Genomic DNA, 25,664 nt, shown 5'->3' with positions numbered 1-25,664 from the left:
GGGTGAAAATTTGTGAATTTCTCTTTTAAAAGAACGCTCTAGATGTAAAGATCCCCATACGCCCTAAAGTCGATATCGATAGGTTGGCATTATGACTCAATAGCAGTGGCTTAACGCCAATGGTGGCAGACCATGCGGACACTGTGGGGCCTGTGAGTTGGGGGGGCCTGGTGCCAACGCTGGCATAGGGACCCCCCCCCTCCCATCATGCACGTTCAACTGTATCAGCATACTGGATGCCAATACAGTTGAATGCATTTATGAAAGAGGGGGAACTCTGCTCCCTCCTTCATAATACCCCTACTGGGTCTGAGATCTGACAGCTCAGTGACATCACTTCATCGCACCCACTGTACAGAACAGTGAAGACACCGCTTCAGAACGCTCCCTGCCGAGACCGAAGCATCCGGGGAATGAGAAGAGGGGAGTATTTATTTATTTATTTATTATAAATCAGTGAGTACACAGTGGCCATACTATATGAGGACTATGGGGCGCATTATACTATATGGAGGACTATGGGGCCCATTATACTATATGGAGGACTATGGGGCCCATTATACTATATGGAGGACTATGGGGCCCATTATACTATATGGAGGACTATGGGGCCCATTATACTATATGGAGGACTATGGGGCCCATTATACTATATGGAGGACTGTGGGGGGTGCATTATACTATATGGAGGACTGTGGGGGGTGCATTATACTATATGGAGGACTATGGGGCCCATTATACTATATGGAGGACTGTGGGGCCCATTATACTATATGGAGGACTATGGGGCCCATTATACAAATATGGAGGACTATGGGGCCCATTATACTATATGGAGGACTATGGGGCGCATTATACTATATGGAGGACTATGGGGCCCATTATACTATATGGAGGACTATGGGGCGCATTATACTATATGGAGGACTATGGGGCGCATTATACTATATGGAGGACTGTGGGGGGTGCATTATACTATATGGAGGACTATGGGGCCCATTATACTATATGGAGGACTGTGGGGCCCATTATACTATATGGAGGACTGTGGGGGGTGCATTATACTATATGGAGGACTATGGGGCGCATTATACTATATGGAGGACTGTGGGGGGTGCATTATACTATATAGTAACTTATAAAATCAGTCCTGCTCACCAAGGGTTCAGTTTACATCTGTCTATTGAACTGTGAAGGAAGGAGTAGCAGATAGAAAGAAAGAAAGAGGTATGCACAAACAGCGCTGCATATTTCTAGTTTCTAGATGGATTCACAGCTGCACTGCTCAGTTCCACTGTATAATGTCCTCTATGATTTATTGAGTAAGTGTTTTATCTCGCTGCTGAGCTGGATCGCAGCTACACTGCTCAGTACTACGGTATAATGTACTCTGTTATGCTTTCGGTAAGTGTTTTATCTCACCCCAGAGCTGGATCACAGCTACACTGAATTTCAGAGCTTGACCCAGCAGAAGGGAAGTGCAAGATGCGTCATATAATGGCCAGAAATAGTGATGTTCCTCATGTACACACACAGGATAGCAGCTGGGGGAACCTTGGGCGCAGCATATTCTGCGCTCCCTGCGCTTGCATCACAACCTGTCCTCCCTTTAGTGACAGGGAAGTGAACTGTTTCTGTTCTTTTCCCATCAGGGCTTTCCTTTGCTTATTTTTCCGTGCAGCATGAGACATTTCAATCCCTCGTAACAAGTGGCGCACATGTTATATCTGGTTTTATCAGCAAATAAACAGACGGATTTGCGAGGAGAAGAAAAAAAAATACTGTCCTCAGCTATGTGTGCGCCGAAGATTTAAGAACCTGGAAATTTGATAATGGAGAACTAAATCTAAAAACAACTTAGTTCTGCAAACACATGTGCCACGGGAGCGGCTGCCAACTGCAAGGAAAACCTCACAATGTTGTTATAATGGATACCAAATTTCCAGCTCGATTGGTGGTCTGTTGTATAAACTTGACTTGTTAAATAGCTCTGTATTTGATTAGCTTGTTGGCACTAGGACTTGATCCAGGATATTAAATAAGTCCTGTCATTGGGTGGAGGGGTGGGGGGGGGGGCAGCCTTCAAGAATGTTTGCTATAGGCAGTTTAAAATGTACCCTACAAAAATAAACCACACACAGATTCACGAGACCTCTCCGTGGGTCGGCTTTCAACAGCTCGACTTGGAAATGAAGCTGTAATGTGCAGCAGATATAAGCCAGCTTACACCATGGCCTGCAGAGAGAGCAATGCTGGTCCATCGACTTTAGATGTATCCATAGCTTGAGATTGGAGAGCAATATTGGTCCATTGGCTTTTGCATCCAACATGGACCAAAAAGAGAGCGTAAAACTGGTCAATTGGCTTTAGAATCCAGCTTATGCCATGAGAGAGCGAGAACAATGCTGTCAGTTAGCTTTAGAGTCTAGCTTAATCCAAGGCTTGAGATGACAGAGCAGTATTGGTTCATTGACTTTGGGATCCACCTTATTCCGTGGCCTGAACAGAAAGGGCACTACTGGTCCATTGGCTTTAGAATCTAGTTTATGCCCTGACCTAAAGTGAGAGCAAGAGCAATGCTGTCCATCATCTTTGGAGTCTAGCTTAATCCAAGGCTTGAGATGGGACCACAATATTGGCCAATTGGCTTTGGGATCCAGCTTATTCCATGGACAGGAAAGAGAACGCTAAACTGGTCCATTGGCTTTAAAATCCAGCTTATGCCATGGCCTGAAGAGCGAGAGCAATGCTGTCCATCAGCTTTAGAGTCTAGCTTAATCTAAGGCTTGAGACGGGAGATCAATATTAGTCCATTGGCTTTTGGATCCACCTCACTCCATGGCCTGAATAGAAAGAGCATTACTGGTCCATTGGTTTTAAAATCCAGTTTATGCCATACCTTGAAGAGAGAGTGCAATGCTGTCCATCAGCTTTAGAGTCTTAATCCAAGGCTTGAAAAGAGAGATCATTGGTGGTCCATTGGCTTTGGGATCCACCTTACTCCATGGCCTAAAAATAGCATTACTGGTCCATTGATTTTAGAATCTAGCTTACGCCATGGCCTGAAGAGCAAAATCAATGCTGTCCATCAGTTTACGAATCTTAATCCAAGGCTTGAAATCAATGCTGGTCCATTGGCTTGGGTATCCACCTTACTCCATTGTCTAAAAAGAGCATTACTGGTTCATTGATTTTAGAATCTAGCTTACGCCATGGCCTGAAAAGCAAGATCAATGCTGTCCATCAGCTTTAGAGTCTAGCTCAACCCAAGTCTTGAGATGGGAGATAAATATTGGTCCATTGGCTTTGGGATCCAGCTCACTCCATGGCCTGAAAAGAAAAGGCATTACTGGTCCACTGATTTTAGAATCCAGCTTATGCCACTGACTGAAGAGAGAGCAAGAGCAATGCTGTCCATCAGCTTTAGAATCTTAACTCAAGGCTTGAGATGGGAGATCAATATTGGTCCATTGGTATTAGAATCAAGTTTATGCCATGGCAGGAAGACAGATAGCAATGCTGTCCATCCGCTTTAGAGTCTAGCTTAATCCATGGCTTGAGATGGAAGATCAATTCTGGTCCATTGGCTTTGGGATCCAGCTTACTCCATGGCCTGAAAATAAAAAGCGTAGAGAGAGCAAGAGCAATGCTGTCCATCAGATTTAGAATCTTAACCCAAGGCTTGAGATGGGAGATCAAAACTGGTCCATTGACTTTATAATCCAGTTTATACCATGGCTTGATTAGAGAGATCAATGCTGTCGATCAGCTTTAGAATCTTAATCCAAGACTTGAGATCAATGCTGGTCCATTGGCTTTGGTATCCACCTAACTCCATGGCCTAAAGAGAGCATTACTGATCCATTGATTTTTAGAATCCATCTTATGCCATGGCCTGAAGAGCAAGACCAATGCTGTCCATCAGCTTTTAAAATGTTTAATCCAAGGCTTGAGGTTGGAGATCACTGCTGGTCCATTGGCTTTCGATGTCTCCATAGCTTGAGATGAGGGAGTAATTGTTGTCCATATTTTTTTAGAATCCAGCTTTGTCCAAGGCTTCAGATAAGAGAGCAATTCTCTTCCATGTCATGGTTCGGTTTGGAGTTTCGATTCTGTGACCTGTTTTGTGATGGGTTGCTCTGTCTACTGGGCTATCGCCTTTTTATCTTCACTATCCAAGTGCTGTTGGTTCCTTTTTGTTTTTGTTCTCACTTAATTGTTCACTGCTCTCCAGGTGTTTATTTCCCTGTTGTGGTTTGCCCTTTTACATTCTGGGTTAGGTTATTTGTGTTCACCTTTCACTGCATTCCCTTGCTGGCTATACCTCTGGGTGGCCTTGTTTCAAGGAGTTCCAGCCCTTTAGTTTAGGGGTTTCCCTTTTTTTTTTGGAAACACCACTTGAGTGCCTGGTGCGAATCGGTTTATTTTCTTTCACAGCCCCTATTTCTTTCACCTTTTTATATCAACATTTTTAAGTTCCCTCACTCTGGGTTTTGTATCCCTCTGCGCATATTCTTGTTCTCTATTAGGCATTATGTGGTGGCCTACCCTTTGGTCCTTCAGAAAGTATGAGAAACTCATTGATGGCCTTTTAGGAAGTGAGGTCCGAGGTGGTGCTTTTAGTTGTGTTACTAGTCTACAGGGACCAGTTGGGTGTGGCCGCATCTGCTACCGTTTAAACATATTTCACCTTTTCTGTTCACCATGTGTAGGTTCATAAAAGTCCATCAGCTTTAGAATCCATCTTACTTGGGAGAGCAATTCTGCCCCATTGCTTTAGAATTCAGCTTACTCCAGGTCCCAAGATGAGAAAAATGGTGGCCCATTTGGCTTTTGAATCCAGCTTAAGCCATCACCCAAGATGAGACCGCAATGCTAGTTCACCGGTTCTAAGAATCCAGCTTACTCCATGACCTGAGATGAGATAACAATGCTGGCCTATCAGCTTTCCAATCCAACTTTGCCCATGGCCCAATATAGGAGAGCAATGTTTGTCCATCGGCTATAAAATCCAGCTTTATCTATGTCTCAAGAGAAGGGAGCGTAGTTGACATATCGTCTTGATAATCCTTCTACGTGGCGGTCATCACTTAATCATCAGACAACCCAGAGTTTCGAGGTTCTTCAGATCTTCTCACCGGTTGTGCATGTTTCTTAAAGTAGTGTACATCTCGTAGAACCAAACACAGAGATGTCCCTTCAGACCGAATACTAAGACACTATAGTTTTGACACAGAAGGCGAACTCCAACGTTTTCTACTGCTTGACCCCAATATTGCCTTAAGGTCCAGTCACACATAACGAGATCGTTACTACGTCACAGTTTACGGATCGTTGTTGAGATCGTTGGTGAGATGTCACACAGTCATTTTCCCAACGACTTTAGTAACGATGCAGCAACCTATATAATTATCTCGTTGGTCGTTGGGACCCTGTCACACAGCAGCTATGTAACGATTCCGACCTCGAATAGGGGCGTAGTGTTTGATGCTGTAAGCCACGTAGGCGTCCATATGCGTCGCCTTTTCCACACCCCTCCGCTCCGATTGGTGGCCAATACTGCGTTCTGATTGGACGGCTGGCCTAGAAGGCAACTTTGTATCGCTTCATCCTTTATCCCTTTTTGAGCTTTGCTTTGAGGATAGAACCTGCGACTCCACCCGGATTCATTCGTACTTTGTTCCCGGTTGCTTGCTTGCTTTTCGGATCGAAGCTGCATCTGCACCCGGATTCATCCCTCCTTCGTTGCCAAGTGTTTGCTTACTGTGTTTGCTTACTGTTCTCAGCGCCAACCAGTCGGTGCAGAGGGGGGCGCGGAAAAGGTGACGCAACTACACACCTACGTGTCACACTTTAAGTTCTCATCTAGGTCGTTAATGAGATCGTTGGTAGGTGTCAAACATACAGATCCATCCTGCCCAGCAGGACGCCAACGAGCCAAAAATGGCCCAGGACATTCAGCAACGACCAACGATCTCACAGCAGGGGCGGATCGTTGGTACGTGTCAAACATAACGAGATCGCTGGTGAAGTCGTTGTTTCGTCACAGAAACTGATGTAGCAACGATGTCGTTAGCAATCTCGTTATGTGTGAAGTGGCCTTTAGAGTAAGGTTCACAAAGAATTAAAGACCAGATAAGATAGTTGGGCGCAGTGAGAAGGGGCTGTGCATTCGCCCCTCGCTGATTTACACTTTACAGCAGGATGTTATTGTATAACGGGCGGGAAGGTGTGTAGGGTTGGGAGATGTGGAATCTGATACGAGGGGCTATCCGCGTTCTTTTCCTCTTCTACATTGTTGATGATCTTCCCCCATCAGCTATGTGATTGCTATCCGATAAAAAATTCCTTCCTACACAGAGCAGCATAAACAAGCCCCACGGAGGGGACACTTCAACATTAATGCTGGTATTGGGACCGGAGGAAAGAAAGTGGAGAAACGTTTCATCGACCGAAATGAGATTCCAAACAGTCTGCAGAGCGCTAATGTGTCAGCCTAAAAAGCGCGGGGCTCACGCTGTCCGTAGGGTTTTCTGGTCTCCAACCAAACAGTGTCTGGAGAAGGAGCAATTGAACGGGAGGTATTCTGCCCTCATTGTGAGACTTTTACTTATGCACCCTGGTCAGTAATTCAATGCCAGGCAGCTGCCAAGAAAGAAGAAAGAACGAGCTGGTGGAGAGTGCATGCTGCTTTCTCCAATGGAGTCCAGAATAGACGTCACCGTGCCTGTGAGGAGTTCCTTTTGCACAGGAGTTTTTGGGTATTACATGGAATTAATACAAAGGAATGGAGAAAACTGCTGTCATGGGTGTGTCACGCTTGACAGACAGTCCTGTGGTGTCCGGCTGTAGAAGGTCACAGTGTTTGGCTACACAAACTGCTCGGTCACGTTCTATTATTTTCTGCTTGGGGTAAAGCCCTTTCCTTTTAGGACCCTGCGGAATCTTCACCTTTCAGCTGTTAATCATTAGCACTTCCCTTTTGTATCCTTAAATACTTTCATTCCCCCTTGTTCTTTGCTGGTGATAGAGTTAAAACATATACAGGCCTTGGATTCTTCTGAAGAAACATTGGTGTTCGTTGCTGTACCTCTCCCTGACTCATCCTGGAGATAAGTTGTTTGTATGCCTTCCCCTGCCTGTGTGTGCTCTCCTTATGTCTTCTTTAGAGCTTAGTGGGGTTGACTAAGTGCTCATCCCATCCGTTCCCTACCTAGGGTGAGGTTTTAGGGTCAGTCAGGGTCAGGAATTCTGCTTGGCGCATATGTAAGGATACTATCTAGGGTGGTGAGGGGAGCCAGGGGCCAGCGGAAGGTTTAGTCAGGGGTCACCATCTCCTCCTTCCTTAGACCCAGAGTTTCCCTTCCTAAATGTGGTACTTCCCCCATACCTAGCGTGACAAGTGTGCATGCGCAGCCCCCTCTACTTTGTTGCCTGCACACACCATGGTCCTTTTCGAGATCTGACAGTTTTGACTTTCTGTGATCTGGCACTTATCACGTCCTATTAATGCACATTTAAAAAGATTTGCGTGTATATCTGTTACCCAAAATTGGTTTTCTTGAAAGGTTTGGTAGTCTAATATGGGCGTCGTCAATCTTCATAATTTTTGGCATGGCGCAGCCTCCATAGTAATGTCAGGTTATTTGGGTGTTAAAGCCAAGCGATGACACAGGATTGTAAAAATGCGGTCAGACAGTTCCTCTAATGTGTCCTCCTGATAAATCCTAACCCATGGAGTAATCGAGTCACCCAGATCCGCAATTTCTGAGCGGCGGTTTCCGATCACTCTTCCTCTCATCCATGAAAAGAAAAGTTCCTACAATATGAGGGCTTTAATTGTCTACAAGCGGAACCATCACTCGTCCTAGAGACTCACAAGTCCGGAGAAGACTTCCTGCTATACAACTATCCAAGGAATGAGAATGATAACATCCGAAACATTTCTGGGATGGGTGGGGGGATTATCGCGCCTCGTATCTCATGTTGTTGGTTACCATGAATATTGCATGTCTACTGAATCATGTATTTCAGCAATGACCTAAATGTGTAATACAAGAATATAACTACTATAATACTGCTCCTATGTACAAGAATATAACTACTATAATACTGCTCCTATGTACAAGAATATAACTACTATAATACTGCCCCTATATACAAGAATATAACTACTATAATACTGCCCCTATATACAAGAATATAGCTACTATAATACTGCCACTATGTACAAGAATATAACTACTATAATACTGCCCCCTATGTACAAGAATATAACTGCTATAATACTGCCCCCTATGTAGAAGAATATAACTACTATAATACTGCCCCCTATGTAGAAGAATATAACTACTATAATACTGCCCCTATGTACAAGAATATAACTACTATAATACTGCCACTATGTACAAGAATATAACTTCTATAATACTGCTCCTATGTACAAGAATATAACTGCTATAATACTGCCCCCTATGTTGAAGAATATAACTACTATAATACTGCCCCCTATGTAGAAGAATATAACTACTATAATACTGCCCCTATGTACAAGAATATAACTACTATAATACTGCCCCCTATGTAGAAGAATATAACTACTATAATACTGCCCCTATGTACAAGAATATAACTACTATAATACTGCCCCCTATGTACAAGAATATAACTACTATAATACTGCCCCCTATGTAGAAGAATATAACTACTATAATACTGTCCCCATTGAAGAATGATATATTTAGACTGTTTGATCAGTGTAAGTTTTTCTTTTGAGTTTCTAGATTTTTTTATTTGGTTTGCACCATTGCTATTAAAAAAAATAAAAATAAAAAAAAATTGCTGATTCAATAATGCTACCCCTTAGTGCACATTGTTATACGGTTGCGTTTGTTTGACCATCTCAGCTCTGCTACATCCTCCCGATGACTGTAGTGCTGATGGAGGGCCGGGTCGCGTTGTATTGCGCTGGTGTTTTTCATTGTTTTACGCGTCTATAAGCGGCAGCCAAACCCTTCACCTCGACCCATCAGTAACCGTGAACTCCCAGCCTCCTCGCTGCCAGAATCCGCAGCCTTCGCTGCCATTCACCTCCTCGTAAAGCTGAAGCTTTAGGTAAATGTGTGTAGCCCGGGGGGTGGGTGTCTGCGCCGCTCACTGTTTCCAGACAGAAATGGCGCAGGTTCATAAAAGCCGGGCGGATTACTGTTAATTGTTTGACTTGTTTGCTCTCCCTTCGCAGTGCTCCGACTATGACCTGGATTTTGGCACCGAGTGCTTGCATTTGGCCCTGGCTTATAGCAATACGAGGGCTAAACTTCTGGAAGGACCCCCCGACCTGTGGAAGGTAAATAGGGCGCACGTTACCCGCACTGAAAGTTTACATAACACCATGATTCTGCGAACGCACAAGTGACACTTTGTAATCCGGACCCCACAATCAGCCAGGGTTGCTCTCTGTGTCACCCTCGTGGGCTGGAGGGCTGTACACATTTTCATGGGGGGGGGGCGTTGTCCACACTGGGGAGAAAGAAAGACCTCCCAGACTCCTGGAAGAGTTGCCAAATCTCCCAGGCGCCATCAAAACCTCCTGGAAACAAGAACTTCTGGAAAGTTTTCTTCTCGTTTTGTCTGCATACTTATTCACTAGATGAAACCCAGCGACAAATGGTATTTTTGAGAGGGTCCGAGTTGTGGTTAATGGGCGTTGAAGGGGACAAGATGGGGTTTGGTCAGGGATATCATGAATTATTTTTGATGCTGTCAACGGACATAATTGGAAAATGTTCTTACTGTATACCACCAATGATGAACACCTAAATCCATCCATATATGTGACCGATATCAGAGATGCATAAGATTCTGTCTGCAGTCACCACTAGGGGGAGCTCCCTGTATACAGAGATACATGATAAGATCCTGTCTGCAGTCACCACTAGGGGGAGCTCCCTGTATACAGAGATACATGATGATAAGATCCTGTCTGCAGCCACCACTAGGGGGAGCTCCCTGTATACAGAGATACATGATAAGATTCTGTCTGCAGTCACCACTAGGGGGAGCTCCCTGTATACAGAGATACATGATAAGATCCTGTCTGCAGCCACCACTAGGGGGAGCTCCCTGTATACAGAGATACATGATAAGATCCTGTCTGCAGCCACCACTAGGGGGAGCTCCCTGTATACAGAGATACATGATAAGATCCTGTCTGCAGCCACCACTAGGGGGAGCTCCCTGTATACAGACATACATGAGAAGATCCTGTCTGCAGCCACCACTAGGGGGAGCTCCCTGTATACAGAGATACATGATAAGATCCTGTCTGCAGTCACCACTAGGTGGAGCTCTGTATACTGTGAGCTTCCATGAGTGATGACTGTAGGCAGGCAGAAGGTTATGGTGTACCTGTCTCTGCAGTGGATTTGGAGCTCTGTATGATAAACCTGTGCCTGTTTCATTGCCGTAAAGTTTTGTAAACCTACAGCACAACGCCAAGTCCAGGAGTGTAAATGTGATCTCGCTGGCGCTGTGTATCGGGGTGTGTCTTTATTTGCCCCAGTTTTCCTGTCTGGGGTGATGGCAGATGGCACCTCAAGCTTCGGCATGCCACTTAGTCAGTGCCGTTCTCCTGCCAGGATCGCTTTCCATCCCAGCATTTATAGTGCAGCTACGTGTGGATCCTGCGTGCTGTAGCTGTGACTCAGACACTGATATACACAGAGATACATAGTAACACACTGCAGGGATTATCATTTTTTTGTGTATTTCTTCCTTACACTTCACAGCTAAGAATTTGTTACAATTGTATCCAATTTAGGCAACACTGATACAGTTCGAACTGCGGAATGATACATTCAATGCAGCAATGATACAAACTAGGACAGGGCACAGATTGGAAAGCTCACAGCTCCATATTAGTCAGGTGGCAACTAAAAAAGGCCTGAAAAAGGCAATGTCCTGCACAGAAAATAGAATTGTCCACCGAGTGCCTTTACAGCAAAGTGAACATAGTTTCAGCTGCAACTGTAACAAACCTTCAGCTGTGAGCAGTGGTGTAGCAACTGCTTTTGCCACCCGGGGTGGTTTTGCTGCCCCCCTCCATTGGCGAGGGGTGAGGGTGGGAGGTGAGATTAGGGATAGCTACCTTACAGGATGGATCTAGACAGCAGGATCACAGCAGATGGCGGAGGCAGCAGATGCAGGAGGGTGAGAGGTGGGAGAGAGTGGGCAGCAGATCGGGGAGGGGGCAGCAGATGCAGGAGGCTGAGAGGTGGGAGGGAGTGGGCAGCAGATCGGGGAGGGGGCAGCGGCTGATGGGGAGATTGGTGGCGGATGGAGGGGGCAGCAGCTGATGGGGAGATCGGTGGCGGATGGAGGGGGCAGCGGCTGATGGGGAGATCGGTGGCGGATGAAGGGGGGCAGCGGCTAATGGGGAGATCGGTGGCGGATGAAGGCAAGCAGCGGCTGATGGGGAGGTCGGTAGCAGATGAAGGGGGCAGCGGCTGATGGGGAGAGCGGTCGCGGATGGAGGGAGTAGCGGCTGATGGGGAGATCGGTAGCAGATGAAGGGGGGCAGCGGCTTATGGGGAGAGCGGTGGCTGATGGAGGGGGGGCAGCAGACGGAAGAGGGCGGTGGCAGATCGGAGGCAGTAGCGGCGGTGGATCGGGGGCGGTGACTACTGATGCTGCTGCTGCGAGGGCTGATCGGGTGCAGCGGTGGATCGGGGGCACTTACCAAATGGCACTTGCAGGGATCACTCTCCTCAGCTTTCATGGATGGAGTGACGCTGAGGGGAGTGGTCACCTACAGGTCACCGGCCCCAGATCCAAGGTGATTGGAGAGATCGGTCACAAGGCCGATCTCTCCAATCAGAGCTGGGGGCGGGTGAAAAAGAGGTCACCCAACTCCAGCCAATGATCGGTGCTATAGTTGCACGGATCATGGCTGGACTTCAATGTTTCAGCTATTTTGAATGGCTGAAACATCACAGTGGCTGTGGTTGGCTGAGCGGCATTCGTCAGCCAATCACAGCCTTTGTAGGTCCAGGGGGGGACACCACCCCTCCTGAGGTCAGACAGAGTTCCACTCCTCCCTGAATCTAAGGTTTTTGCACACCGATCGCAGCCACCAGGGCCGCAATTTCGCCATGACGTACTGGGTGCGTCATGGGTCGTTAAGTACCATGTCACCATGACGTACCCAAGGGGTTAAAGATGTTCAGAAATGCAGCTGCGTAAGGCCCTTTTCTATAAGCTTTCTATTTCTTTTTTTATTTTTTACTCCCAAAATGCCGCCCCCCTGACACGTGCCGCCCCCTCCTCCCCCCCCCTCCTCCTTTGCTACGCCACTGGCTGTGAGAGCAACTAGATCTGTACAGGCTTTCGACTTCTGGATGCAAATGATACATAATATTTACACCTTCTCTGTCCTCCATAGAAGTAAATAGCCAGTGAGGATGGTTATGCAGGGTCTCCCCAATATGTGCCCGCTGACATGGCAACCCACATTTATACTGGGAGATAGAAATAGACACCCCTTCGAACTGGTGACTTTGGACACCCCCCAAATAGGTTGTAGAGTTATTTTTTTAAGAAAAGTGTCCTTTGGCCTCAGCTAGGGCATGGATCCAAGCGCCAGGGTACGGATGGCTTCCATGAATTTACAGCTACTAATTATTATATTTGTGGAGGGGGTGGTAGAGGGGTGGATAAAAAAAGTGACCCCCCCCCCCTTTGATAAGTTATTTGCATTAAAACCAGTGTGTTCTATTTCTATTCCCCCCAATGCTCAATGTCTTGAAAAAAAAAAGTGAATGATAGATTCTGTCTAATACTGTATGTTATTTAATGTCCCATGATGCATTTCTTTGTCTACACCCAAGGAACAGTGGGAGAGATTATGTTTATCGAAAGCTACAGTACAGACCAAAAGTTTGGACACACCTTCTCATCTCTAGAACAACTGTTAAGAGGAGACTTTGTGCAGCAGGCCTTCATGGTAAAATGGCTGCTAGGAAACCACTGCTAAGGACAGGCAACAAGCAGAAGAGACTTGTTTGGGTAAAGAACACAAGGAATGGACATTAGACCAGTGGAAATCTGTGCTTTGGTCTGATGAGTCCAAATTTGAGATCCTTGGATGCAACCACCGTGTCTTTGTAGAAAAGGTGGACGGATGGACTCTGCATGGCTGGTTCCCACCGTGAAGCATGGAGGAGGAGGTGTGATGGTGCTTTGCTGGTGACACTGTTGGGGATTTATTAACAATTGAAGGCATACTGAACCAGCATGGCTACCACAGCATCCTGCAGTGGCGTGCTATTCCATCCAGTTTGTGTTTAGTTGGACCATCATTTATTTTTCAACAGGACAATGACCCCAAACACACCTCCAGGCTGTGTAAGGGCTATGTGACTAAGAAGGAGAGTGATGGGGTGCTACGCCAGATGACCTGGCCTCCACAGTCACCAGACCTGAACCCAATCGAGATGGTTTGGGGTGAGCTGGACCACAGAGTGAAGGCAAAAGGGCCAACAAGTGCTAAGCATCTCTGGGAACTCCTTCAAGACTGTTGGAAGACCATTCCCGGTGACTACCTCTTGAAGCTCATCAAGAGAATGCCAAGAGTGTGCAAAGCAGTAATCAAAGCAAAAGGGGGCTACTTTGAAGAACCTAGAATATAAGACATATTTTCAGTTGTTTCACACTTTTTTGTTAAGTATTTCATTCCACATGTGTTAATTCATAGTTTTGATGCCTTCAATGTGAATCTACAATTTTTAGAGTCCTGAAAATAAAGAAAATTCTTTGAATGAGGAGGTGTGTCCAAACTTTTGGTCTGTACTGTATGTTAATATGGATGATTCCAAATTTTGAGCAAAATGGTGAAGAAACCAAAAAGCAGGAGGAATGCACAAGAGAGGCTGAGCCTGCGCCCGTGCAGCATTGTGCCGCGCGTCACATGCAGTGGGAAAACTCCAGATAATAATTAGTGGCTGTAATATTCTTCTTTTCTTGTTCCTATGTCTGCTTGGTCTTTTCTGTTTTCTATCTTGATACCTGGGCAATGCCCACCCTGCAGGGACCCCGTAGTCCTCAGAACTTAGGTGACCAGGACTTCTTTAATTTCTTAATTTACTAATTGCCCCTTGCAAAAAAAAAAAAAAAAATTAAGATTTCCGTTCAATTCAATGAGAGGAGCAAAGCGAAGTAAACAGAATAGCAGCCAATGAATGATACGAATATAAGGAAATGTTACACAGCGCCCCCGGAGGAGCAGCAGAGACGTTTTACGCTTGCTTTTGACTCTTGCACCACAACTCCTCTGTTTCTTCATCACTTATTTTAAGTGCTCATCAAATCAAAGTTTTTTTTGGAAATGAATAGATGAAACTCATCGCCCCATTGTTAAAAGATTTACAACACATGGAAATAACAATTGGGAAGAGGCGTTGACAATAGAAAGTGCCGCTGGGGGGCATTACTGACTAACCATTCCTGTAATTAATACCGCTTATTTGTGCTCTAGGTGACCTATAAACGGGATTTATATGCAGCGGAATCAATCATTAAGGGTAAGTGTCTCTAACGTCTCTCACTGCAGGTAATCACCGGGGGAAGAAGACTGATAACTCATCAATTTGTTATACAACTTGATCAATTGCGAATATGTACCATGAGAACATGAGGAATAAATTCATAGGGGGCAGTATTATAGCAGTTATATTCTTGTGCATAGGGGGCAGTATTATAGTAGTTATATTCTTGTACATAGGGGGCAGTATTATAGTAGTTATATTCTTGTACATAGGGGCAGTATTATAGTAGTTATATTCTTGTACATAGGGCAGTATTATAGTAGTTATATTCTTGTGCATAGGGGCAGTGTTATAGTAGTTATATTCTTGTACATAGGGGCAGTATTATAGTAGTTATATTCTTGTACATAGGGCAGTATTATAGCAGTTATATTCTTGTACATAGGGGGCAGTATTATAGTAGTTATATTCTTGTACATAGGGGGCAGTATTATAGTAGTTATATTCTTGTACATAGGGGGCAGTATTATAGTAGTTATATTCTTGTACATAGGGGCAGTATTATAGTAGTTATATTTTTGTACATAGGAGCAGTATTATAGTAGTTATATTCTTCTATATAGGGGCAGTATTATAGTAGTTATATTCTTGTACATACGGGCAGTATTATAGTAGTTATATTCTTGTACATAGGGGCAGTATTATAGTAGTTATATTCTTGTACATAGGGCAGTATTATAGCAGTTATATTCTTGTACATAGGGGGCAGTATTATAGTAGTTATATTCTTGTACATAGGGGGCAGTATTATAGTAGTTATATTCTTGTACATAGGGGGCAGTATTATAGTAGTTATATTCTTGTACATAGGGGGCAGTATTATAGTAGTTATATTCTTGTACATAGGGGGCAGTATTATAGTAGTTATATTCTTGTACATAGGAGCAGTATTATAGTAGTTATATTCTTGTATATAGGGGCAGTATTATAGTAGTTATATTCTTGTACATACGGACAGTATTATAGTAGTTATATTCTTGTACATACGGGCAGTATTATAGTAGTTATATTCTTGTACATACGGACAGTATTATAGTAGTTATATTCTTGTATATAGGGGGCAGTATTATAGTAGTTATATTCTTGTACATACGGACAGTATTATAGTAGTTATATTCTTGTACATAGGGGGCAGTATTATAGTAGTTATATTCTTGTACATACGGACAGTATTATAGTAGTTATATTCTTGTACATAGGAGGAGTATTATAGTAGTTATATTCTTGTACATACGGGCAGTATTATAGTAGTTATATTCTTGTACATACGGACAGTATTATAGTAGTTATATTCTTGTATATAGGGGCAGTATTATAGTAGTTATATTCTTGTACATACGCACAGTATTATAGTAGTTATATTCTTGTATATAGGGGCAGTATTATAGCAGTTATATTCTTGTACATAGGGACAGTATTATAGTAGTTATATTCTTTTACATAGGGGCAGTATTATAGTAGTTATATTCTTGTACATACGGGCAGTATTATAGTAGTTATATTCTTGAATATAGGGGCAGTATTATAGTAGTTATATTCTTGTACATAGGGCAGTATTATAGCAGTTATATTCTTGTACATAGGGGGCAGTATTATAGTAGTTATATTCTTGTACATAGGGGGCAGTATTATAGTAGTTATATTCTTGTACATAGGGGGCAGTATTATAGTAGTTATATTCTTGTACATAGGGGGCAGTATTATAGTAGTTATATTCTTGTACATAGGGGGCAGTATTATAGTAGTTATATTCTTGTACATAGGGGCAGTATTATAGTAGTTATATTCTTGTACATAGGAGCAGTATTATAGTAGTTATATTCTTGTATATAGGAGCAGTATTATAGTAGTTATATTCTTGTACATACGGACAGTATTATAGTAGTTATATTCTTGTACATACGGGCAGTATTATAGTAGTTATATTCTTGTACATACGGGCAGTATTATAGTAGTTATATTCTTGTATATAGGGGCAGTATTATAGTAGTTATATTCTTGTACATACGGGCAGTATTATAGTAGTTATATTCTTGTACATACGGACAGTATTATAGTAGTTATATTCTTGTATATAGGGGCAGTATTATAGCAGTTATATTCTTGTACATAGGGACAGTATTATAGTAGTTATATTCTTTTACATAGGGGCAGTATTATAGTAGTTATATTCTTGTACATACGGGCAGTATTATAGTAGTTATATTCTTGTACATAGGGACAGTATTATAGTAGTTATATTCTTGTACATAGGAGCAGTATTATAGTAGTTATATTCTTGTATATAGGGAGCAGTTTTAAAGTAGTCATACTTTTGTATATAGGGGGCAGTATAATGGTAGTTATATACAGTATTATCATATATTAGCAATAGGAGAATTGTTGTTTTGTTTTAGTAAATCCTTTATGTAATAAGTGGTTTACTGTTCTGTCTATGATGTGACACCCCTGCACCTGGTCATTAGCAATTGGTGCAGCGAGTTTAAGCCTAGGGTTATTTTGTTCCAGCCGTCAATGTTTTTATACTGGTCTTCTCCCTGGTTCTTGCTTTTTTCTCTCTGGTTCTTGCTTTCTTCTCTATCCTTCTTGCTTTCTTCTCTCTGGTTCTTGCTTTCTTCTCTCTGGTTCTTGCTTTCTTCTCTCTGGTTCTTGCTTTCTTCTCTATCCTTCTTGCTTTCTTCTCTATCCTTCTTGCTTTCTTCTCTATCCTTCTTGCTTTCTTCTCTATCCTTCTTGCTTTCTTCTCTATCCTTCTTGCTTTATTCTGTCTGGTTCTTGCTTTCTTCTCTCTGGTTCTTGCTTTCTTCTTCTCTCTCTGGTTCTTGCTTTCTTCTTCTCTCTCTGGTTCTTGCTTTCTTCTTCTCTCTCTGGTTCTTGCTTTCTTCTTCTCTCTCTGGTTCTTGCTTTCTTCTTCTCTCTCTGGTTCTTGCTTTCTTCTTCTCTCTCTGGTTCTTGCTTTCTTCTTCTCTCTCTGGTTCTTGCTTTCTTCTTCTCTCTCTGGTTCTTGCTTTCTTCTTCTCTCTCTGGTTCTTGCTTTCTTCTTCTCTCTCTGGTTCTTGCTTTCTTCTTCTCTCTCTGGTTCTTGCTTTCTTCTTCTCTCTCTGGTTCTTGCTTTCTTCTTCTCTCTCTGGTTCTTGCTTTCTTCTTCTCTCTCTGGTTCTTGCTTTCTTCTTCTCTCTCTGGTTCTTGCTTTCTTCTTCTCTCTCTGGTTCTTGCTTTCTTCTTCTCTCTCTGGTTCTTGCTTTCTTCTTCTCTCTCTGGTTCTTGCTTTCTTCTTCTCTCTCTGGTTCTTGCTTTCTTCTTCTCTCTCTGGTTCTTGCTTTCTTCTTCTCTCTCTGGTTCTTGCTTTCTTCTTCTCTCTCTGGTTCTTGCTTTCTTCTTCTCTCTCTGGTTCTTGCTTTCTTCTTCTCTCTCTGGTTCTTGCTTTCTTCTTCTCTCTCTGGTTCTTGCTTTCTTCTTCTCTCTCTGGTTCTTGCTTTCTTCTTCTCTCTCTGGTTCTTGCTTTCTTCTTCTCTCTCTGGTTCTTGCTTTCTTCTTCTCTCTCTGGTTCTTGCTTTCTTCTTCTCTCTCTGGTTCTTGCTTTCTTCTTCTCTCTCTGGTTCTTGCTTTCTTCTTCTCTCTCTGGTTCTTGCTTTCTTCTTCTCTCTCTCTCTGGTTCTTGCTTTCTTCTTCTCTCTCTCTCTGGTTCTTGCTTTCTTCTTCTCTCTCTCTCTGGTTCTTGCTTTCTTCTTCTCTCTCTCTCTGGTTCTTGCTTTCTTCTTCTCTCTCTCTCTGGTTCTTGCTTTCTTCTTCTCTCTCTCTCTGGTTCTTGCTTTCTTCTTCTCTCTCTCTCTGGTTCTTGCTTTCTTCTTCTCTCTCTCTCTGGTTCTTGCTTTCTTCTTCTCTCTCTCTCTGGTTCTTGCTTTCTTCTTCTCTCTCTCTCTGGTTCTTGCTTTCTTCTTCTCTCTCTCTCTGGTTCTTGCTTTCTTCTTCTCTCTCTCTCTGGTTCTTGCTTTCTTCTTCTCTCTCTCTCTGGTTCTTGCTTTCTTCTTCTCTCTCTGGTTCTTGCTTTCTTCTTCTCTCTCTCTCTGGTTCTTGCTTTCTTCTTCTCTCTCTCTCTGGTTCTTGCTTTCTTCTTCTCTCTCTGGTTCTTGCTTTCTTCTTCTCTCTCTGGTTCTTGCTTTCTTCTTCTCTCTCTGGTTCTTGCTTTCTTCTTCTCTCTCTGGTTCTTGCTTTCTTCTTCTCTCTCTGGTTCTTGCTTTCTTCTTCTCTCTCTGGTTCTTGCTTTCTTCTTCTCTCTCTGGTTCTTGCTTTCTTCTTCTCTCTCTGGTTCTTGCTTTCTTCTTCTCTCTCTGGTTCTTGCTTTCTTCTTCTCTCTCTGGTTCTTGCTTTCTTCTTCTCTCTCTGGTTCTTGCTTTCTTCTTCTCTCTCTGGTTCTTGCTTTCTTCTTCTCTCTCTGGTTCTTGCTTTCTTCTTCTCTCTCTGGTTCTTGCTTTCTTCTTCTCTCTCTGGTTCTTGCTTTCTTCTTCTCTCTCTGGTTCTTGCTTTCTTCTTCTCTCTCTGGTTCTTGCTTTCTTCTTCTCTCTCTGGTTCTTGCTTTCTTCTTCTCTCTCTGGTTCTTGCTTTCTTCTTCTCTCTCTGGTTCTTGCTTTCTTCTTCTCTCTCTGGTTCTTGCTTTCTTCTTCTCTCTCTGGTTCTTGCTTTCTTCTTCTCTCTCTGGTTCTTGCTTTCTTCTTCTCTCTCTGGTTCTTGCTTTCTTCTTCTCTCTCTGGTTCTTGCTTTCTTCTTCTCTCTCTGGTTCTTGCTTTCTTCTTCTCTCTCTGGTTCTTGCTTTCTTCTTCTCTCTCTGGTTCTTGCTTTCTTCTTCTCTCTCTGGTTCTTGCTTTCTTCTTCTCTCTCTGGTTCTTGCTTTCTTCTTCTCTCTCTGGTTCTTGCTTTCTTCTTCTCTCTCTGGTTCTTGCTTTCTTCTTCTCTCTCTGGTTCTTGCTTTCTTCTTCTCTCTCTGGTTCTTGCTTTCTTCTTCTCTCTCTGGTTCTTGCTTTCTTCTTCTCTCTCTGGTTCTTGCTTTCTTCTTCTCTCTCTGGTTCTTGCTTTCTTCTTCTCTCTCTGGTTCTTGCTTTCTTCTTCTCTCTCTGGTTCTTGCTTTCTTCTTCTCTCTCTGGTTCTTGCTTTCTTCTTCTCTCTCTGGTTCTTGCTTTCTTCTTCTCTCTCTGGTTCTTGCTTTCTTCTTCTCTCTCTGGTTCTTGCTTTCTTCTTCTCTCTCTGGTTCTTGCTTTCTTCTTCTCTCTCTGGTTCTTGCTTTCTTCTTCTCTCTCTGGTTCTTGCTTTCTTCTTCTCTCTCTGGTTCTTGCTTTCTTCTTCTCTCTCTGGTTCTTGCTTTCTTCTCTATCCTTCTTGCTTTCTTCTCTATCCTTCTTGCTTTCTTCTTCTCTCTGGTTCTTGCTTTCTTCTTCTCTCTGGTTCTTGCTTTCTTCTCCCCTGTTCTTGCTTTCTTCTCTATCCTTCTTGCTTTCTTCTTCTCTCTGGTTCTTGCTTTCTTCTCCCCTGTTCTTGCTTTCTTCTCTCTCTGGTTCTTGCTTTCTTCTTCTCTCTGGTTCTTGCTTTCTTCTTCTCTCTGGTTCTTGCTTTCTTCTCCCCTGTTCTTGCTTTCTTCTCTCTGGTTCTTGCTTTCTTCTTTCTCTGGTTCTTGCTTTCTTCTTTCTCTGGTTCTTGCTTTCTTCTTTCTCTGGTTCTTGCTTTCTTCTTTCTCTGGTTCTTGCTTTCTTCTTCTCTTTGGTTCTTGCTTTCTTCTTCTCTTTGGTTCTTGCTTTCTTCTTCTCTCTGGTTCTTGCTTTCTTCTTCTCTCTGGTTCTTGCTTTCTTCTCCCCTGTTCTTGCTTTCTTCTCTCTGGTTCTTGCTTTCTTCTCTCTGGTTCTTGCTTTCTTCTTTCTCTGGTTCTTGCTTTCTTCTTTCTCTGGTTCTTGCTTTCTTCTTTCTCTGGTTCTTGCTTTCTTCTTTCTCTGGTTCTTGCTTTCTTCTTCTCTTTGGTTCTTGCTTTCTTCTTCTCTTTGGTTCTTGCTTTCTTCTTCTCTTTGGTTCTTGCTTTCTTCTTCTCTTTGGTTCTTGCTTTCTTCTTCTCTTTGGTTCTTGCTTTCTTCTTCTCTTTGGTTCTTGCTTTCTTCTTCTCTTTGGTTCTTGCTTTCTTCTCTATTCTCCTTGCTTTCTTGTCTCTGTGGTTCTTGCTTTCTTCTCCCCTGTTCTTGCTTTCTTCTCTCTGGTTCTTGCTTTCTCCTGCCGGTTCTGTACTCGTCAGTCTCCAGCGGTTTGGCCTTGACCTGCGTTCTGCGCAGATAATCCGTGTCCTGGAATGTCAGCTCCTTGGGCTGCGTCTTGTTCGCTTTTCCTCTTTGACAGGCTTTTGTTTTTCCATTTGTCGGTTATTTGCTGGATTTGTGAAGAGTACAGAACATTTCTTGCATCTGGAGGGTTTATGCTTTTAGTGTTTTTACGTTTCTCTGTTTTTTTATTCATGCTTTGATGGTTCCTTTTACCCGAAGGAGGAGATTATTGTACTTTGATATTTTATCCTCGCCTGTAACTCACGAGTAGGAGAACACTGACTGATTCCTGCTTTTACTTTTCTGTTAATCTAAATATCGACTTAGTTCTGTTTTTTTTTTTCTTTTATAACTTGATCCTTTTGAGGTTTTTAGTTGTAGCCAGAATACAAAACTTTCTCCTGCTAGTGGAGATCATAAAGTTTTAGTTAACTTCACACAGTTACAACATAATTTTTAGTGCGATTTCTATTTCTTTAATTTACTAATTTCTGATATTTCATGATCTATCTGTTCCTGTCACATCCAGAGCTTCATTCACAATTCTGCTGTTACATTTTTTTCCTCTACTCATGTAGACTCTGAGCTATATTCACTTGATACCTTTTAATCCAAAATTCACTGCTAAATTTTATAATCCTAATGTTATATCATATCTTCTACTTTGTCGCACCCAGAGCTGCATTCTAAATTCAGCTGTTTCATCACCCATTCAGACTCAGAGCTGTAATCATACTTCTGCCTTACATCTTGACTTATAAACTAGTCACTTCAGAACTGAATTCACAAATTTTCATGTTACATTATATTCTGCTAAATCAAACTCAAAGCTACATTCACATTTTTACTGCTACATATTGTTGTTTAACCCAGTAATTTCGGAGCTAAATTCACTATTCTGCTGTTTCATAATAGCTTATTAGCTGATTTCTAAGTTCTGTGGTTTCATCATGTCTTCTAAATCAATCACTCCAGAGCTGAATTCACTATTCTGCTGTTACATTATATCTTTTACAAACTCCGATTCAGAGCTGTATCCACATTTTTTTCCGTTTCACCGTATCTTCTAATCCACTTACTTCGGAGCTGAATTCCCTATTCTGTTCACCATTGTATCTTTTACAAAGTCAGATTAAGAGCTATATTCACATTTTTGCCATTACATCATCATTTTCTAATCCACTTCAGAGCTGAATTCACTATTCTGTTTACCATTATATATTGAAGGATGTAAGATTCAGAGCTGTATTCATTTTTATCTATACATCACATATCTTTACAAAGTTAGATTCAGAGCTATAGTCCCATTTTTTTTTTTTTTTTTTTCATTTTCACCTCCTCTTTTAATCCACTTACTTCATAGCTGAGTTTACTATTCTGCTTTAACATCATATCTTTTAAGAAGTCAGATTCAGAGCTACATTCACATTTTTGACGTTTCATTATGTTGTCTAATCCGCTTACTTCAGAGCTGAATTCACTATTCTGTTAATCATATCTTCACAAAAGTCATCTTCAGAGCTATATTCACATTCGTTCCTTTTCACCTTATCTTTTACTCTGCTTACTTCAGAGCTGAATTCATTATTCTGCTGACCAAGTCAGATTGAGGGCTGTATTCACATTTTTTCCGTTTCACCATATTGTCTTATCCACTTACTTCAGAGCTGAATTCACTATTCTGTTAACCATCTTATCTTTTACTACGTCAGACTCGGAGCTGTAGCCACATTTTTGCCCTTACAGCTTGTCTTCTAAACCAGTCACTTCAGAGCTGAATTCACACTTCTGCTGTGACGATAATGCAGCTACTCATTGAGACTTGTCTGTTTCATAGTCAGTGACCCTCATCGTTTTGTTGACTGGCTGCGATACCCCTGCATCAGTTCTTTTATTCCCCCCCCCTCCCTATACACATGCATGCTCGTTTAGGCCGAGCGTGCATGTATTCTCAATGGGGAGGGGCAAGTAAGCGAAGAGACTTCTCCCTGCAGAAAGATTGTTCGAAGGAGATATTGGGGTAGGTGATCTCGTCTCCTGACAGGTTTCGTGCTGGGGAAGGGGACACCGTTCCTTTTCGGTTTCCTTTTCACCCTCCTTTTGCATTATTTCCCTTTTTAGGGTTAATCTTTTGCAGAGCTGTTCCTGGTAGACGTGCTGTTTTTTGGCGCAGGTCGGTACATGTCCGTAGAGGAAGAGTGTGAGATGTGGAGGAAGTTTGTGTAAGTGTTGGGTGACCTTTCCCTGCGCGCGGTGCAGTCAGCGAGGAGACGTGGAGCTCACGGAGTGACAGCGGGTGTCAGAGAGGCGCATTCAGCCCGCTGACGGTTCATTTGTCATCGGCCCGTCAGCTCCTTCTCATGCTTACTTGACTCGCTATGAGCTTGAAAGATCGACGTGATTCTATTTTTTTTTACCTACAGCAGCGAGCCGAATATAATCGGGAAGGTATTCTGCTTCATATTTGGTTAGCAGATTAAGCGCATGGAGCTTTAATTTAACCCCTCGGGTGTAAAGCACCAAAAACTGTATTCTATAAATGTGTCATACACCAGGGTCCCGTCCCTTAAAGACCTTTGTGCCACAGTTGTGTTACAGGTGACAGTCTTGTGGTGTCCGGCTATAGAAGGGTCATTGCATTTGACTGCTCAAATTGCTCCCTGACCTTCTATTATATCTGCTTGGCTTTCATCCCTTTCCCTTTAGGAACCTGCGGAGTTCCTCAGCTTGTCAGCAGCTTTTCATCAGCACTTCCTTTGTTTCTTTAGATTTTAAATTTTTCACTTTCTATTACTCTGTGCTGGTGATAGTTCTTGTGCCTGTAGCAAGTCTTCAGTGCAAGCAGGCGGCTTGTATACATCTGCAGAATCTTGGTGTTAGTTGCAGTTCCTCTCCCTGAGTCATCTGGAGAGACGTTGTTTTCCCTTGTTTGTTATCCTTGTGTGTCCTTTAGTGCCTAGTGGGTTTGACGAAGAGCTCATTCCTTCCGCTTCCTAGCTAGGGCCCAGATCGGGGTCAGCCAGGGTCAGTTATCCTGCTCGGCGCATAGGTGCAGAACCTATCTAGTGTGGTGAGGAAACCCAGGGCACAACGTTAGGCTTGATAAGGGGTCACCATCTCTCCTTTCCTAGTCACAGGGTTTCCCTTCCCTGATGTATGAAGGCAAAGACCCACCTAACTTCCTGTAGGAAGGCATGGACATGCTTCACTTCCTGTAGGAAGGCCAGGACACGCCTCTCTTCCTAGTACAGGATATATCCTTAATATAGGGACGGACTTCTCCCTTTTGTGGAGTTTTTTAAAGAATATGGAATAAAATTCATTTATACTTCAACCAGACAAGATGCTGGATTTTTTTCTCCACAAACACGCCTCACTTCCTGTAGGAAGGCATGGACACGCCTCACTTCCTGTAGGAAGGCATGGACACGCCTCACTTCCTGTAGGAAGGCATGGACACGCCTCACTTCCTGTAGGAAGGCATGGACACGCCTCACTTCTTAGTACAGGATCTATCCTTAATATAGGGACGGACTTATCCCTTTTATGGAATTTTTTAAAAAATATGGAATAAAGTTGGTTTTATACTTCAACCGGACGAGATGCTGGATTTTTTTTCTCCACAAACACGCCTCACTTCCTGTATGAAGGCGAAGACACACCTCACTTCCTTTATGAAGGCAAGGACACGCCTTACTTCCTGTAGGAGTAAAAAAGACCCGGCCCCCTCCCTGTAGGAAAGCCAAGACCCCAGCCACCTTGATGTAGGAGGGCCAGGACCCCAGCCACCTTGATTTGATGTAGGAGGGCCAGGACCCCAGCCACCTTGATTTGATGTAGGAGGGCCAGGACCCCAGCCACCTTGATTTGATGTAGGAGGGCCAGGACCCCAGCCACCTTGATTTGATGTAGGAGAGGGCCAGGACCCCAGCCACCTTGATTTGATGTAGGAGGGCCAGGACCCCAGCCACCTTGATTTGATGTAGGAGGGCCAGGACCCCAGCCACCTTGATTTGATGTAGGAGGGCCAGGACCCCAGCCACCTTGATTTGATGTAGGAGGGCCAGGACCCCAGCCACCTTGATTTGATGTAGGAGGGCCAGGACCCCAGCCACCTTGATTTGATGTAGGAGGGGCCAGGACCCCAGCCACCTTGATTTGATGTAGGGGGGCCAGGACCCCAGCCACCTTGATTTGATGTAGGGGGGGCCAGGACCCCAGCCACCTTGATTTGATGTAGGGGGGCCAGGACCCCAGCCACCTTGATTTGATGTAGGGGGGCCAGGACCCCAGCCACCTTGATTTGATGTAGGGGGGCCAGGACCCCAGCCACCTTGATTTGATGTAGGGGGGCCAGGACCCCAGCCACCTTGATTTGATGTAGGGGGGCCAGGACCCCAGCCACCTTGATTTGATGTAGGGGGGCCAGGACCCCAGCCACCTTGATTTGATGTAGGGGGGCCAGGACCCCAGCCACCTTGATTTGATGTAGGAGGGGCCAGGACCCCAGCCACCTTGATTTGATGTAGGGGGGCCAGGACCCCAGCCACCTTGATTTGATGTAGGGGGGCCAGGACCCCAGCCACCTTGATTTGATGTAGGGGGGCCAGGACCCCAGCCACCTTGATTTGATGTAGGGGGGGCCAGGACCCCAGCCACCTTGATTTGATGTAGGGGGGCCAGGACCCCAGCCACCTTGATTTGATGTAGGGGGGGCCAAGGACCCCGGCCCCACTTCTTGTCGTCCATTCTGGCACCTCTCCAGCTT

The 25,664-nt window shown here is 43.7% G+C and overlaps 1 protein-coding gene across 1 annotated transcript in view; it reads left to right on the top strand.

Moving 5' to 3' along the window:
• CRPPA (CDP-L-ribitol pyrophosphorylase A) overlaps window positions 1–25,664 on the top strand; it is a 130,007-nt gene that overhangs the window by 42,908 nt on the left and 61,435 nt on the right. The window contains exons 4-5 of the mRNA XM_075316169.1: window positions 9,242–9,346; window positions 14,531–14,576. Coding sequence (XP_075172284.1) covers window positions 9,242–9,346; window positions 14,531–14,576 — 151 coding nt within the window. The remainder of the gene's footprint in view (window positions 1–9,241; window positions 9,347–14,530; window positions 14,577–25,664) is intronic.

The sequence above is a fragment of the Anomaloglossus baeobatrachus genome, chromosome 6, assembly GCF_048569485.1.
Source record: "Anomaloglossus baeobatrachus isolate aAnoBae1 chromosome 6, aAnoBae1.hap1, whole genome shotgun sequence".
Classification (NCBI taxonomy): domain Eukaryota; kingdom Metazoa; phylum Chordata; class Amphibia; order Anura; family Aromobatidae; genus Anomaloglossus; species Anomaloglossus baeobatrachus.
The sequence above is the reverse complement of the archived record's forward strand: the minus strand, read 5'-3'. Positions and strand labels throughout refer to the sequence as shown.